This window comes from Populus euphratica, unplaced genomic scaffold (genome assembly GCF_000495115.2).
Source record: "Populus euphratica unplaced genomic scaffold, PopEup_1.0 scaffold160.1, whole genome shotgun sequence".
Taxonomy (NCBI): Eukaryota; Viridiplantae; Streptophyta; class Magnoliopsida; order Malpighiales; family Salicaceae; genus Populus; species Populus euphratica.
The window spans coordinates 208,458-226,222 of record NW_011500045.1 but is presented as its reverse complement, the minus strand read 5'-3'; the positions used below and the strand labels follow the sequence as shown (position 1 = coordinate 226,222).

At 33.9% G+C, this 17,765-nt stretch overlaps 1 protein-coding gene across 4 annotated transcripts; it reads right to left on the bottom strand.

Annotated features, from left to right (window-relative positions):
• Positions 1 to 437: 437 nt before the first annotated feature.
• On the bottom strand, positions 438 to 14,644 carry LOC105107416 (eukaryotic peptide chain release factor GTP-binding subunit ERF3A-like). 4 transcript variants are annotated; one of them, XR_838875.1, is made up of 20 exons: positions 14,447 to 14,644; positions 13,668 to 13,715; positions 13,483 to 13,560; positions 12,127 to 12,183; positions 11,885 to 11,989; positions 11,219 to 11,330; positions 10,106 to 10,151; positions 9,911 to 9,982; positions 7,515 to 7,577; positions 7,272 to 7,426; positions 7,027 to 7,091; positions 5,633 to 5,783; positions 3,426 to 3,531; positions 3,204 to 3,339; positions 2,955 to 3,019; positions 2,639 to 2,803; positions 2,372 to 2,444; positions 2,215 to 2,287; positions 1,591 to 1,703; positions 438 to 662 (listed from the first exon to the last, which is right to left on the bottom strand). XR_838875.1 is itself a non-coding variant. In XM_011001332.1 (19 exons), exons 1-18 carry the CDS (start codon positions 14,466 to 14,468, stop codon positions 2,232 to 2,234), a joined length of 1,575 nt encoding a protein of 524 aa, XP_010999634.1. In that variant the 5' UTR covers positions 14,469 to 14,644; the 3' UTR covers positions 1,261 to 1,703; positions 2,215 to 2,231. The 4 variants fall into 4 exon arrangements, 3 of the variants coding, with proteins under 3 accessions (XP_010999634.1, XP_010999635.1, XP_010999636.1); XM_011001332.1 differs by lacking the exon at positions 438 to 662 and having other exon boundaries at positions 1,261 to 1,703; XM_011001333.1 differs by lacking the exon at positions 438 to 662 and having other exon boundaries at positions 1,261 to 1,703; positions 13,483 to 13,554.
• Positions 14,645 to 17,765: the final 3,121 nt, after the last annotated feature.

Sequence of the window (17,765 nt, the reverse complement as noted above, 5' to 3'; positions counted from 1 at the left end):
AAGCACTAGACTGCGAAATAAAATGTTGAAGAAAGGAGTTGAATAACGTTTTTCATTCATTTTTACTCTTTTCTCTACATGTTATTGACACCCATTTCTTTTTTTTTTTTAAATCTCATATACTTTTGAAATATAATTGAAAGCAGGAGATCAAAATGCAGTTATATTCTAGCTATGACCAGATTAGAAAAAGAGAAGGGCTAAATTAATACTTCTCCAGGCCACCATATGGTCTTGACATGTCCTCCTAGTGATAATCCATTAAAAAGGTAGGGATTACAATCAATCGGGTGGTTTACTTCAAAATTTGTGCACATATTATTAGGGCTGACAATCTATGATCTTCCTAAAACCGGCAGTGCGTGTTGTGAAGAAGCTGGTTTTTATCAAAATACTGATATTGTTCAGCATCCTTTTTTATAGCATTATCTTCATATAAATAAATTTGATATTTTTGTTTCACCAAACTCACTCTCGCATGGATAAGTGTTCTGACCAGATCTAGAAGGTCTACCACAAGATAGGTCTTCAAGCACATTTCTCTCCACTATGCATGCTCTACAATAATCCAAACAACCCATTATATGTTTCTAAGTTTGCTCCCAGCAATCCATTCTCTACTCCCAAGCTCGCCATCCTCGTCTGTTCTCAAGCTCTAAGCTCTACAATCATTTAGAAAAAATCTCTGATATTTAATAATAAAAAAATCTGAATAATAATTTATATCTTTCAAAAATAAACTAGACATTAACTCTTTATACTAGTTCGAGACCTAGAATGCTTACAGAAAAAAAATTCATAATTAGAGCTCAACTAATAAAATTATGATGGTTATATAGTAAAATACTAAATAAATTAAAATTCTTGATATAAATAGAAAATAAAATAAAAAACAAAAACTTAATTCAACAAAGTAAATATATACAATCCTAGACATTAACTTCCATCCCTTATTTCAAGGTCTTTTCAATTACCAATGATCATGAAATTTCAACTCGGGCCTTTAGAATCTTCATTTAAAAGTTCTCGATGCAAATTGTCGATTTACTAAACTACAGTGGACTTTTATTAACCCCTTCAAAACCTAAAAACTTAAACCATTAATAGAATAATGCAATAAACATTATTATACCAAGAATATTAAAGAAATTTCCTGGCGTCAATCATTGTCAATGAGCTATAAAAGCTATTGGCAAAGGTTGACATTTACTCTCCCCGAAATAAACAAGTTACACTGGGAGGGAAAAAAGGGGAAAAAAACGCAATAGACCATTAAACTATGTAATGTGTATATCCTAGTTATGGAAACAAGTATACATAACTAGGTGGCATCAAAACAGGAGACATAGATAATTCAACCGAGGGGATAATGTCACAAATATGGCACACATGTTGAAAACATTTAATTCACTTCATAGCAGCATATCACGCTATATGGGAATCAAGAAAAATCCCATGCCTGACAAACTTATGACATTGATCAATAATCATGCAATTGGTGAATCAGGTACATTCTGTGATTAAAACATCTAAAACATCACTACTCTGTAACAGGGGATAAAGAACAAGAACCAGTGCCCATTACCCAACCTCCAAAAACTGCATAAGAAGCGCCTTCCCCCATATATATGAATCGACACATGTAATGATTTATAGGTGGGCTGCCAAAACACACAAAAAGTGGTCCATTTGACTCTGATTGCCTGTCAAAATAATTCAAGTTGCGTCAAGGAGATGTATACAACAGCCTAATTATTGGTATCAATCAATTTCATGACCTGAAACACAAGAAAGCCGTATTTTCCTTGGAATCAGGAGTGGCATCAGATGAATAATAACATCACAGTTAGATCAAGACATGATTTTATACAAGCTGTTTTGAGAACAATTCAATAAAAATAACCTCTATGGAGAAGAAAAAAACCATAGATGTATATAATATTCTGAAACCAAAATAAATATTCAGAGATAAGTACACAATAAGACCAGTTAATAAATGCAGCAGACATGCCAAAGAAATGTAAGGCAACCAAATCAGAACAAGAAACATAAAAATTATACATGTAAAACACAGGCAAATATCACGTCTTAAACCAAAATACCAAAACAAAACTTTAATTGTTCCAATACAAGACTGTCCAGTAAGTGCAAAGCTGAATTGCAGTTTAATTTGGATAAGGAAAAATGCAAGGATTTAGAAAGCAACACACTCACCTTTAATGCAAAATTGTTCAAAAATTAGAACCAGAAGGAAGTTCTGTGACTTTTCCCACTGCAACTGTTTTCCCTGAAAAACAAAATGACACTTGAGATGTGATCTCAACAAATTAACAAATTAGGCATCAGTTAAATCTTGTGTTCGGAAACTTACCCTCAGTACGAAGAGTAAACCTGCCGAGTTGTGGAAAATCTGAGAATTTCTCAACGCATATCAAATTGTTTACCTAACAGGCATAATAGCAAGGGAAGATCTAAATAAATATCAATAAGGTTTTCTGACATTAATTTTGACTCAATTTGAAATTTACTAACAAGTGAACTATGTTTAAATGTACCAGCATGCACAATAAACATTCAAGAGCTCATAAATGGACACAAATTTCTAGAGAAAAATGGTATGTAAGCCATATCCTAATACCTGAATACGGCAGAGAACAATTGCGCCATTCTTCACAAAGAGGACTTTCTTTTTCATAGGTTTCCTGGTCTTTGGATCAATGTGCTGCAGCAGCTGAACAATCTCACACTCCTCAACAACAGAATGTATGTGCAAGACAGCCTTATAGCCAGCTGTAAAAATTGCCTACAAAATCAACAACAAAGTTCTGGTTTAGATGATACAGTATACATCAAGGCAGATCTATAAAAATCATAGGCATAACAAGCTATTGGCAAGACTAGAAAATAAAGGGAATGAGTGAAAAAAAAAACAAAATTAACACTTGTAGGCATACGTTATCCAGTAACTCAAGGATTTGCAACTGGGCATCAAACTCTGTAACTGCAAAGATTGGCCTTGCTGCATAAAGAAGTAACAATAAAAAGTCTGATCAACAAGAATGGAGTCGGAAAAATATAACAATGCTCACACAACCACATACTTGAATATCAACTTGTTGAAGAAAAAAAATAGCTCTTTTCAGAACATCAAAGACTAATAGACCTTTATTTGCAACTTCAACAAGCAAACTTAAGAAACTTACCAACACTTGAAAGAACAAAACCCGACAATATATCCTCATCATCAATTCCAGATAATCTAACCCTCAAATTTTCTCCTGGTCCTGCACGTCTTACCTTATTTTCATCGCAAAACACAGCAAGAACTTTCACCTGAGTCTGCAGATGTGTACACAAAGTGATATATCACACAGCCTAAACAAGAAATAGAGAGCAAGGAGATAAAGACAGATCAGAGTATAGACCTTGTTTGGCATGACCATCAAAGTATCACCTTCCATCACACTACCAGACTCTGCTTTGCCCATAACAACAGTTCCCATGTCCTTGAATTTGTCAATAATAGGCATCCTGCAAATTTAAAAATTATATGATATCTTCAATCCAATCTATCCAAAAATCTAAAAGAGCTCAGGAATCCATGATAGAACAAGAAACAAAACACTATGAATTGAAACAGTGTTTTTATGTTTTCTCTATTCTTGACAAAAGCCAACAGACTTTCTAGGAAGGTAAAATTGTCTTTTCCACATAACTCATTGATCCTTACTAAAATGCTTGGGTCAGAATAGTCTTCTCAAAAAAATTTAGCATCCAAGGGGGTTTTTGTATTTTCATTTTGGTTTTCTAGGACATAATCATGCTGAAAGATGACCTCTGGTTTGATATCAGTGGTCTTTTCTCTCTTCTTTTCTCTCCCCCTCAATTTGCACACTTGTCCTTGTAATTTTTCATAACAACCCTTCAATTTATTTTTCATTCAGATTTGGTCCTTGGTTTTTTTATTGCTACTTTTTTATTTGAAATAATTAATGAAATTGGAATTTATTTTCAATTTCTTCCTCCAATTTTCTCATTATCATATTTAGTCCTAGTTCTTTTGATTGTTATTTTTTTATTTTTTAATCCTTATCTTGATTTAATTTATTTTCAATTTTGTTACTTATTATTTTATTTCATTTAATTTCTCTACTAGATTTAGTCCTTATTCTTTTGATTGTTATTTGTTTTGTTTATTAATTTTAGATTAGGAATTTTGCTACGTGACTTTTTCAAGTTTGTCTTCTATGGAGCAACCCGGTCTCATGACCCATATCATAAGTTTCGAAGATTAGCTTGATTCAACTTCGGTCATTTTTTTTGTTCTTTTTTTTTTTAAATTGATTTTTATTTTCACTTCCATCTTTTCAATGGAGTAATCATGTTTTCATATCCTGAGTCGGGGATTAGTTAAGTTAATCCAGATTGACTCAAGTTTTTTTTTTCAATGTTTTTTTAATCGATTTTTTTTATCTGTTTCACCTTTCCTTTAGTTTGCTTAAGAGTTAACCTCTATTATTTTACTCAATTTCTTTTGTACAGGGTTATTTTTGACCTCACAACCAAGTCGCAAGCATGCTAACTCGAGTCAAATTTTTTATTCTTTTTTAAATTGATTTTTTTTTTCAATTTATCCTTTATCATTTGGTAACTAAGCTTCTGATTTTATTCTCTTCATGAAATTATCTTATTCTCATTCATGTTTTGCTTTATTGTCAATTGAGATCATCGAGACCTTTTAAAAAAATTTAGAAGGTACTTTTTATAATAGCGGCAAGCCTTCAATTTTATTCATTAGTCATTGTCATATTTTTTTATTGTTATTTTTTTAATATCACCTTTTTTTACAATTATGTTGTTAAATTAATTTAACTTATTGAACCCATTTAAATCAATGACATGGGTCTCAAATTTATCATGCTAATTTGAGTCCTTTTTTTTTTTCCTCTTCAATTCATCCTTCAACTGATAATTGAGCTTCAGATTTTTTTTATTTTCCATTTTTAAAGGTTATTCCATTCTAATTCACTTTTTGCTTTGTTTATCAAATGAGATCATTAAGAACTTTTAAGAATATTTAACGGATATCTTTTCATAATATTGGCAAGCATTTATTTTTTTATTGTTCTTTTTTTTTTTATTGTCGTCGGTCTTTTTTTTTTAATAATGTTATTAAATTAACCAAATTTACTAAACAATGAATGACCTGGATTCTAAATATTTCTTGCTCCTTTAAAAACACTTTCATCACTTGAGCATAGCTAGGAAAAATTTGACTTAGCCCAGCCACCAATCTAGTACACAAGCTAAATTCAAACATAAGACATCTCTTTCACCACAATAGAGAGTGGAATCATTCAATGTTCCTAGTAAAATATCATTAGTATAGCAGCCAATACCACTATGCTCAAACTTCACAAGAAGCATTCTCTCATCATAACATTTCAACTCTTTCAAGGGAATAAAAAGTGTTGGCACCAACAATATACGTTCAATTTGATCATGTAGAAAAATAGCATACTAAAACAGGAAGAATATAAGATAAAAAGATCAGCAAGCAGGGAGAGTAGATACAACGATGGGTAGGGAGGGATAAAAAAAGGTGCTTGGGGAAGGCGAGGAACAACTTTACCTCAAAGGACCATTTGGATCTCGTGGAGGAGCTTCAATAGAATCAAGAGCTTCAAAAAGGCATGGGCCATTCCACCATGGACATACAGCCTTATCCAATCTTGTTTTCATGTTGGTGCCCACTAGACCAGATATTGGTAGGAATTGGACATCTGTAACAAAAAGGCAATTCCCAAGTTAATCAAGTCATTTACTAATATTAGAGACAAAAACATCATGATTAAGCAATCGGGCCTAAAATGACTTGATTAACTTGCAAATAGCACAAAAACATCATGATTAAGCAATCGGGCCAGATTGAGATGAAAGCATTATATCCTTAATGTTCAAATAGCTAAAATGATGCCAAACATGCAAGATATTTAAAGAGTAGCAATGACTGCACCAGAGATAATTTTTTTATAACCAGCCATACCTAAAATAAGACTTAGGCTCCAATGGTAGAGTTATGACTTCTTTTTGGGTTGGGGCTGTTAGTTGTAGCCATTGCAGTTCTCTGATTATAGCTGTACAAGTGTTTGATAATATGTGTCGTATATGTTTTATATTAAACAAGACTCAAAAGCCTACACGCTTTCACTTTCAGTTTCCAAATCTTTTAAAAGCGACTTTTAAGAGTTCACAAAACCTTTTCTATTGGTTCTTGGAGTGAAAGCCCCAAAAGCTTCAAAAAACAAAAGCCAACCTTACCCAAACAAACCCTTAAGTTTGCAAATTTCACCAATATAAAGCACCTACACTATTGACACATACCTCGGACAGTAAACATGATCCAAATAATCCAGAAGAATTCATAGATCAAGTGCTATAAGCATGGCATTGAGAAGGATGAAATTGCAATACGAGAGGAAATGGAATAACTCCTACCAACTAATGATCCAGTGAGAATCATCAAGGACAGTAGGCAGAAATGGAGAGGGAGAATTTCAATTCCAATTCACTCGCATCCACCCCAATTTAGTTACAGGGAAATATATGTGAATCAACCAGCCAACAAGAGAAGATGAAAGTATGGCCATGCATATGGCAAACCAATTACCTAATTTCCCTATGAATAAACAACACTTAATAAGAAGTAAATGATGCACTCTTCTAACTCCAGCAGTGACATGCAATTTCATCCCACTGGAGAGTTGAGAGTATAAAACTCTGACAGGGATGACACCCACGGAAACTCCATCAAAGCATTGCACAGAATTTTACAAACATAGTTCATTCTCCACTGTATATTATTGAGAGGCCTCTTTAATTACTAAACAAGTAATCTAAGGTGTCCACAACATCTCAGACTGTTTAACAGCTAAGATGAAAAAGAAAAGCTTCGAATAAAGCATGCACATTTAGAGAAGGCAATAGTTCAACAGCTTGAGACCATAAAAAAGGATCCTCCAATACCTTTCTTCACATTGTAGCCAGAAGACTTAAGAAACGGTATCATCTTTGATTCAATCTCATCATACCTGGGAGACATTATGAAAACAAATCAAAACATCAGGAGAAAGAAACTACCGCAGAACAGACCCAGAAGAAGAATAAGAAGCCTGCAGGTGCTTCCACACTAGCATATTATGCCAACAAAGGACACAAAAGTAAATGCACCTCCACGTTACACACACACACTGTCAAACAAGGAGAAGCACCTTTCTTTTGACCAGTTCACGGTTGGGTCATCCATTTTATTTACAACAACAAGCAGCTTCGAAACACCCAAGGTCTTTGCAAGTTGAACATGCTCACGGGTCTGCCCTCCTCTCTCATAGCCAGTTTCAAATTCTCCTTTCCGAGCAGAAATAACCTGATCATGAGAAAGGGTCCTGTCAAAATTCTCAAAGCAATAGGACATTGAGAAAATAGATGTGGAGAACAGTTTGGTGCAAACTTACTAGCACGCCAATATCAGCCTGAGATGCTCCGCTAATCATATTTGGAACATAGCTCTTGTGACCCTGAAGATTCAAGAACAGCAAAAGTGAAAAATGAAAACCAAAATTTAAATTTTAAATCAGCACAGACAACCTAGAAGACATGGAAGGGCTTCTTTTATATTGCATGAACATTTCATCCTAAAATTCTCATATGCAGCACCCAGAAGAACAAAAGCAGGTCATACTTTCAGATACAAAGTGTGTGGTTCAGACAACCATTAGGAATTTTAATAGCAAAACTACTGGTTTTTGTAGAGGTTACTATAAAAGCAATTAAAAAAAAAGTGTTTTTTTCCAGCTTTCTCTATTCATTCTAATTCCTTCCCAAACTGTTTCATGTTTTAATAAATTCACCTATCAACTCAATCAAGCCGACAAAACCAACCGTTTTCACATCCAAACTTTTATGCGATGTTCTCAACAGACTAATACCTCTGAGAATTATAAGTGTTCAATAGAGAACACGTTGCTGCACGAGAGCTATTACAACAATTTAAGAATCTATTGTTAACCATTAGAACAGCTAAAATGTTGAATTTTGATTCACTCCATTTGAGGTAATTCCAAGAATAAGCTTAAGTGAATGGAATTGGGAGACATGGTTGCCATTGCAAGAGATTCAAAAGCACCAATGAAAACTTCTCTTTCAATTTCGACAAAAGGACTTCCATGTAATGGCAGTCAAACAAAAGATTGTGCAGGAAAAGATTTTACTAATAACAGGTAAAGGAAAAACCAAAGACAAGATGCTCAATCCGTTTCTGAATGGACAAGCTTCTCCACATGCTAATAACAGATTAACAAGATACTGCTCTAACCATTGCACTTCTCTTTCTATATATAGCTAGGTCAATAGAAAAACATACAGAGGCATAGAAACGGTACTATGATACATGGCTTAAAGAAAAAGAATCAACAAATCCACTAATGAAACAGGATTTGGACCTGGTTTTTGTCCCAAAGAATGATCTGAAGCACCTACATCCTATTGAGCTTCTCTCAACCTCCATATCTTTTACCCCCATAACTTGGATAATTCAAAAAATAATTAGCTCTGTTGTTTTCAATTTTTGGCCTATTCTGTTTCAAGAAAAAAATCCAAACCAACTGACATTCATGAATTTAGTACTAATTTTGGTTGGAACCAAATGCACACTCATTTTACGCATATTTTAATTTGGTTGAATAACAATTGTGTCTTCTAATATCTTCTCTTTTTACATTATCATATGATGCTAGAGTTCTTGCTTGAATCTAGCCGTTCCAAGTTTCTCTTTTTACATTATCATATGATGCTAGAGTTCTTGCTTGAATCAAGCCGTTCCAAGTTGATTGGTGCAACTTAATTTAGGAAATACCCTTGACACATTTGATGATCTCAAGCATTAATCCACAAATCAAACAAGGCTTCAATTTAAATATAAAAGCCCGTGAAACAGAAATGCAGTCAGAATTCATGTATTTCCAATAAATACTTGCATATGAAATAACTTGAGAAAGGCAAAAGCCATCATGACAAGCATTCAGGACTATCTGTCATCATCTGCAGATCTTATTGCCAGTTCTTAAGGAGTGAAGGATGATCACTGTATTTTCCCACTCAGTCATCTGCTCTGATAACTGTGGTCAAACCTGGTGATCAAATCCAGGCACAATCAGGCTTTTCCTTTGTTAATTGGTGAAACAGTTTGCTTACAACATAGAACATACATCATTTTCACACAGGATGGTAGTGAAGTTGCTTGTGAAGGCCTTACTCATTTGTTTCCCACTATAATGCTTGAGTAGAAGGCATACCTGATTAAGTGATGAAGTTCGACATATGAAAGGACAATTTTCAAGTTATTTGTGCTTAGTATTGCATAATACTGTCAGGAAGTTATTATTTACAGTGATTGCATCACTTCAATCGGTATGAGGGGCACATGTTGCAAGGCACGTTGAATATGTATACAAATGGGGGAGGGATGGAAGTGAGTGAGATGCAGAAAGAAAGACAAGACAAAAAAAGGCAGGAGCATCACAAACAACACACACTCAGCCCAACTTTCATTCTGCAACTAGGTCATGGAGTAAAATCTTCCATGAGAAGTTAAAATGCTAGATCATTGTTTTATCATTTCAACATGTCATTTTTTATTCTCTCTCTCATTTGGTCTAGTTATCCCCCTCAATACTTAATTTGACCAAATTTCCTTGCTGGCCAAATAATGCACTGAGAACATATTTTTCAGATCACCACTACATGGGAGAAGAACGCCATGCAAAGCCAGCCTCATTTATAATGCCAATAATAATATAATCAGCTGGAGTGAAGAAAGTGAAAACAAGATTTTTAAGATGTAATCTCTCACCGGTGCATCTAAAATTGTGAATCTTGTTGTCTCTGTTTCAAAGTGTGCTCTTCCAACTTCAACAGTTTTGCCCTAAAATCAACATTATAAAAGTAAAGGCTACCAGTAGGAATTAAATCAGATTTGCTTATGAATCAAAATGGAAACTGAAACAGAATCAACAACAAAAAATCATCAGGCCCCACAGAAACGTACCTTAACCCTCTCCTCCTCATTAGTGTCCATAATATAAGCCATATACCTAGCAAATGGAAAATAACCATAGTCTTCAAAAGGTACAAGTAAATCAACAGAAGAATCAATTATTTTAATGAATCAAATGCCACACAATGCAGAGCCACTTACAATGATGGCACACACACCCAAGACAAACAATTTAAGGAACACTCCATTCAAAACTTGGGAAAAACAGCAGCAGTTTGAAAAGCTATTATGAGGGATCATTTGATAGCACAGAAATAATACTGGATCACTAAAAAATAATAAGTATACATATAATTTGGATACACCAACATGTTCTGGAATTGCAATCTCAAAAGAACAAGAAATGTTTCTCTTCATAAATAAATTATGCAATCTCATTAGATAGGTTCTTTTGTGGGAGAAAGCAATTCTCATAATGTTATGTGACTTGTTATCTCGAGAGACTTTAAGTAGATACCAACTCCACCCCTTGATTCACTTGCAAATTAACCCTCACTGTTGGATCCATCTGAGAACCCAACATCAAATTATGGGCACGAACTCTAACAGATTGAAATTTCTAAAGAGGTAAGATTTCTACAAATCATGTAAGTTCTATATAAGAGAAGCATGTTGCAGAGTAAAATTTAAGTTAGATTAAAACTAAATTCACATCACCACCCATTAGTATCAGCAAAAGAGTAAACTAAATTCAAGTAATAAACAATTGTAATAAGCTTTTCCAAATAAAATGCATTTTCCAATCCTGCTGCCAAAACTGAATTCACATCACTACCCATTACTATCAACAAAAGAGTAAACTAAATTCACATAATAAACAATTGTAACAAGCTTTTCCAAATAAAATGATTTGTCCAATCCTGCTGCCAAAAATGAAGTACAAGAAATTTCAACATTACAGATATCATAAGCAATAACAACAGCCAACCTCCTAATCTACAAATAATAGAAGTTACAATGTAAGAAAAATCAAAATAAGATGCTGCAGATCAGTTATAAAGGTATAGCAAAAGTAGAAGGACAATGTGCTCATTCTTGCAAAGAAGGGTAATAAAAAATGCCAATGAGATAAATCCAAATTATAAACAAAAAAGGAAGACCCACCAGCTTTCTCTACTTTTGTCCTTAGCTTCTTTCTCATATTTCTGGATTGTGCGATCATCCACCTGGCCACTAAGAAAGAGTATCTGGCCCCCGGTGGTGGACTTGCCAGCATCTGCAGCCAGACACAGCACGTGAACTAGTACAACAATGGAAGGATAGATAGCTAATTTACATTAAGAGGCCCAAAACTGATCAAACTAGATTCAGAACACTATTCCAAAATTAAAAGATTGAGAATACATTATCAATCAAATGATGCAGCAATTTGTTAAAGCTCATGTGCTTAACCCTGCCTAGATCAAAATGCTACATGGAAAAGATTTGATTATCAATCCCCAATAAATCCTGCCAGATCACAGCCTGCATCCAGCTACAAATGCTGCAAGGCATCACCAAACCAAAATGGCATATACATGACATGGAAGTACTTGGAAATGATTAGAACAGCCATCAGCCCTCACGGAGCAGCTACTTGCAGCATGAAAATAGTTATGACACAAACAACGATAAAACAATGCACCAATTAGATTACACTAACAAAAACTTCTCAGAGCCTAAAGCAGTTGTGTAGTAACTGTTATTGGGTACATTATTAAAGGACCAAACAATTTAGCAATCACAAGGCCAGTGTTTACTTTGGAAAAATTGTGAAGCAAATTGACCTACCAACATGGCCTATAAAAACAACATTTAAGTGTCGCTTCTTATTGTACTGTTCCATCTCAACCGCTGCTTCCACATCTTCTGGTGCAGGTACTTCTTTATCTTTCACTACAAAACAAAAGGTAAGCAAAACAAATGGTAACACTAAAGCATAACTAACAAGATATGATGGTAATAAGTCAGAAATCTCAATGCATTCATAAATGTCAGAATACCAAAAAAATAGAAGGATAATCACAACATACCTTTGGGCAACTCAGCTTGCACTTCCTGAGAGCTCACAGTGACTTTATCATCTGAATCTGAAAACACAAAGCAAAGTAAATGATGATTTGATATCAAACTTATCAACAGATCTTAATATATGAGTCAGAAAAGTGGGAGACTGCTAGCAGAATATCAGATTATCAGTAACAAACACCTAATCACAATGAAACAAGAGATGCATAAATATCAATTGTTTTGTAAGGAAGGTGTATGATGCTATTAGAGTGTTCTTTTGTTAAAATATACGGACATGCATACATTTCACATTTGCATTAGCCAGCTGTATTAGGCACGCGTACATTTGCACATGAGTTGGTGTGCAGATGCATGGAGGGGATGAAGACAAGAAGAAAAACAAAGAACAATGGGCCAACCAACAATAACTGACGAGTCCTGTAGAAAATTACAAACTACATTTTACAATCTCTCTTGAAAGACTAAAATCAAAAGTGGAATGGTCTTCATTCATGAGAAAATCTATAAATATATCTTTATTATCTATTTAGACTCATCAACATTTTTTTGAATGAATGAAATTGAGTTAAAAAATAGAATTCAAATTTCTATTTCTATGCATAGAAATAGAGTATAGAATTTGATATGATTTCAATATAATAGTTATCATGAAATTGAAGCCACATTGGCTGAAAAGAAACAAACAAAAGCACCATGTCATTCAGTCATTGCAGCAGAATGGGTAAGTTTATTTTCTTTTCATTCTTTTTATTTTGTCACAGGCTTTTTCAAGTTATCTAATAAGAGCATGGTGCTCAATGAAACTACAAAGCAAAAGTAAAACAATCTTTATTCTTGGAAAAACAAACTACCAAATTAGTGAGAAGGAAAGAACAAAGAGACCAACATGCCAAGAAGTCAATAACCAAATTGGTACATGCATTTACTTTTCCTTTCATTTATTCAGTCAGCAGGTGTTTCAAGGTATTCAATAATGACTTTCAGGCAATGGTGCTCTATGATCTACCACTTTCAATAGTAAATCTGGAACCAAAATGCAGAGCATGTTAGATTAGCACCTAAACAATGACAAGTTCAAATACAAAAAAGGGCGTAGTCTAATTTATTCCACAAATAGTCAAGGCCTTAATTTTGTTTAGCACCTCGATTCAATTTCCATTAAATGCAATTTGATAGTCAGCTGTCTGCAGGATTCAGATAGGTTAAAGTAAGCACTACTGAGAAACCCCATTTCAAATTTAACCAGAATTATACCCAGAACAACAATGTAAGGCCGTTCTAATCATTAACACACACTAGTTTCACAAAATAAAATACAAAAACAAAGTTCCAAGCACGAATTTCACTATACCACCAACCTTTCTCCATCTCATCCACCTTCTCAACTTCTTCTGGCCTTGCATCTTCAGGATTAATCACCCCATTTATCTCTGATGCTAAGATTTAATTAAAGCATTCAATTTGTATCTGACATATTAAAAGAAGAAGAAGAAGAAAAAAAAGAAAGGCAAAACAAATATTTCATTTAAACAATAAACACTACCACAATCTGCTGAGTCAAGCTGCAATGAGCGAACCTCCTCCTCAATATCTATTATTGAAAAACATGTTTAAACAAAGTAAGCAACAAAATTCTCAAAACTCATTTCCAACTAAGATGTAAAAGCTCGACTTTGCTCGCTAATTCAACATTCGAAAAGCATAATCAGAAACAAAATATCTAACAATCAAAAAATTATATTTGTAGTCATCACCAACAAAGCACGTAACTAGGGATGGCAACAGGTAGAGTAACCCCCCTACATCTACACTTTCCCAAAGCCGAACCTGACTTATAGATACACATCCCCAACTCTGCCCTAACCTGGCCCGGAAGCATCATGTCAAGGCTAAAAGAAAAGAAAACTATATATATATATTAAAAACGAAGATCACCCATATACCATCAAGGCTAAAAGAAAAGAAAACTATATATGTATATATATATTAAAAACGGAGATCACCCATATACCCCCCGTACCCGTTTAACAAATGATCGCTTGAATTAGAAGACACGACCACACGGGTTCTTTAGCAAGTCGAGGAGAAAATCCATCCATTTTAACGAATTAAATTCACTTCGTATCACCAAAACCAACAAATCAAAATCAATTTAACAGTAAATTGAAAGAACCTTCAAATTTAACATCTCAAGAATACCCTTAAATTTTACATGCAAAGAACCTTCAGATTTAAACCTCAAACTCGTAAAAGTTTTAATTCGAAACTAATCCAACAATTTCATCAAACAAAGTACGATAACTTCAAAGAGAAAAGGCAAACCAAGTAGAGGCGCTTCTGCCATTTCTGCAGAGTAAAGACGCCGCTGCTGCTATCGAGATCGCTGGGTTGCGGCTGGCTGATAGATGTGGGATAGGAACTCGGGCGGTGCTTTTTTTATGTTCTTTATTTGAGATGAGATGCGGTTGCTTGGGGAAGAGAATGGAAGGGTGGGCTCTGTTTAGTTAGGGTTGTCTTTAGTTTCGTGCCTTTTTTGTACTGAGGTGAAAAGTTATTTTAAAAAAGTATATAAATTAAAATATTTTTTTAATTTTAATACTAATATTTTAAAATCTCTTTAAAGCATTAAAAAATATTAATTTAATATTTTTTAAGATAAATATATTTTTAAAATGTTTCAAATGAATATTTAAGATTGTGATAAAAATTATTTTTAAAGTAATTTTTACTTAAAAATATATTAAAATAATAAATTAAAAATAATATTTTTAAGATTAGTATATTAAAATTATTATAAAACATCAAAAAAATTAACTTGAAAAAAATTAATTTTTTTAAAAGCATAATTGAACCTAAAAAACAAACACCTCAATATATTTGATAACATGATCCATTATAATAAACAATCACTATCAAATTAATTAAAATTATAATATGTAAATGAATTACAAAAATAAAATGAAATGAAAAGGCTATAGGTTTTACTATTATGATCACTATACACTTATACCTAACTATATTATTGATTGGAATAATATAATTAGAAAAAAAAATTGGCCTTTGAAGAATTGAGTTTTTTCATTTTCTAAGATTTTTTTTTATTTCATCTTCCATATTATATTGATAAGATTTTAAGACTTATAATTTGTTTTATATCACATGTTATGAGGTTTTATAATATCAAAAAGAGAACACCAAAAAATTTCTCCATATTCTCCTATGTTATGAGACAAACAGAACACATAAATAGAAAAAATGCAACACATTTAAGCATATGGCTTGGAGGTTCCAACACTCTTAACAGTGTTTATAATTGTCTTTTTCAAGACAGACAACTCTTCTTTGACAGCTTGTCACTTGCGATCTATTTTTGCAGTGAGTTCAACATACTATCTAACAGTCTTTTTAGTGATATTCATTACAAGCTCTAACTTGTCATAAAATGAATGATCTTAATCTTCAGGAATTTAACCCATCAAGCCCTAAAGATGCATCTATCTTTCTCAAATTGTCTCCATAACTTTAGGCATATAAAGTTTAGCCATCAGTTTCATAAACTATCCCAATGATGGATTTCCCAAATCAGTCCCTCAATTTGTTCATATAACAGTCTCGTTGTCCTACCAAGAATATAATCGCGCTTTGATACCAATTATCACGGGGTTAATTTCTCATCGAAAATTCTAGCCCTTATGCGACAATCTAGTTCCACTAGATTCATCCTTCCCTTAGGTTGATTCACTCATGTTTGTCAAGCAACTAATTGTGTTCTCACACTCTCTCCTATTATGAGACAAGCGGAACATATAAGTAGAAAGGATGTAACACATACAAGCACCATGATAGATGTCATGGGGTAAATTTCCGCTCTACGAATAAACTCGTATGATAGCCTAGTCCCTTACTAAACTCATTCGTGTTTGCCTAGTAACTAAATGTTTATCTCACTAGAGAGGTTTTCCCCACTTTTCCAAGTTAGAAGACAAGCGAAATACATAAGTAAAGTGAGTTAATCAAAGTGCACAAACAAGCTTTACAGGAACTCTTTCCTAACCTTTATTGATCTCATAAATAAAGGGAACTATACATAAATTTGTATATGTATTATGCATAAAGATTGCATGTTACACCAAGCTTATCTCATGTTCTACATGCCCTTGCACGTTGCTCATGCCCCACGCATGCTCCCTTCAACCAAGAGCTACAATAAGTATTTATAGACAAGCATTTACAAGACACAACTCTCATTTATACTTTTAAGAAAATAATAGGACACTATCTTACCCATGTTTACCCATGAACATAGTGGCCCCATTATCTACCAAGTAGTGGAAAGTTTTCTCCCATGATCTTAGTGGGTTAAGAGCAACCCCAAGTTAGCCCTCATAATCCCATGATTTTGGATATCCATAATTACCACCAACCCACGTTCTGCATCCCCACCTAGCAGCCCCAACTGCCAGTTCTTATGGCGTCAACTGTTAAGTCTCTTGTATGTCTTAAACAATCCTTCATCCAAGTTTCAAATCGTGCCAAGTCGAACCAACGACTTACACAAGCTATTGCGTGCTGCCAAATTTGCATCCGCGTGCAGGCTGCCAATGTCTGCGTTGTTGAATTCGCATCTGTGTGCGGGCTACCAATATCTGTACTACTAAATTGTGTGGCATCCTCTATTCTCGTCAACCTATCCCCTTAAAAAGTTTTTCTGCTTAGCTTAAACAGTCCATCATCCAGCTCATGTTCATCAACAATTTATGCTACCAATTTATCTTTGACGAACCCACTGGTGGCATGGTTGTCAACACTCTTAGGCATCCCCTTAAAAAGTTTTTCTGCTTAGCTTAGACAGTCCATCATCCAGCTCATGTTCGTCAACAATTTATGCTACCAATTTTTCTTTGACGAACCCACTAGTGGCATGGTTGTCAACACTCTTAGGCGCTATTTTGGATAGTCTGCTAAAATACGCACCTTATGCACATTTGACACTATTACAGTAAACCTCTAATCCTGTCATTGGGAGTTAAACTGATAGGGAAGAGAATTGAATAACTTGTCATGGGCACAATGGCTATGTAATCCACCAACTTATCTCACTCAACCATCCTGAAGAGTGTTTTTCTCAGCAGCCTCGAAAAAACTCTTACTTTCATGGTCTTCGCCACCCTTCAACACCATGGTATGTGTCACAGACCAAAAAAGAAGAAAAAAGATCAACCAACTACATTTTTTCAATCCATAATACAGTTGGGTATGAGTGTATATTAATTGTAACAGTGAAACCTATAACTCTTTTTTTTATTTTATTTTATTTTTATAACTCATCTACATATCTTAGTTTTAATTAATTTTATAGTGATTGTTCATCATCCAATGATGATTGTATATAACACGACCAAAAAATTGATGTCTTCTTCCAAGTGTAGGAGTGTCGAAGTAATAAATAATCTAGCAAGATCAGAGTCAAACCACGGACCAAAAGATTGATGTCTTCTTCCAAATGTAGGAGTGTCGAAGTAATAAATAACCTGGCAAGATCAGAGTCAAACCACGGAGAGGTTAATTGTACAAATTATAAACAACAATTATAAACAACAATAATAGTAACAATAATAATAATAACAACAACAACAATAAT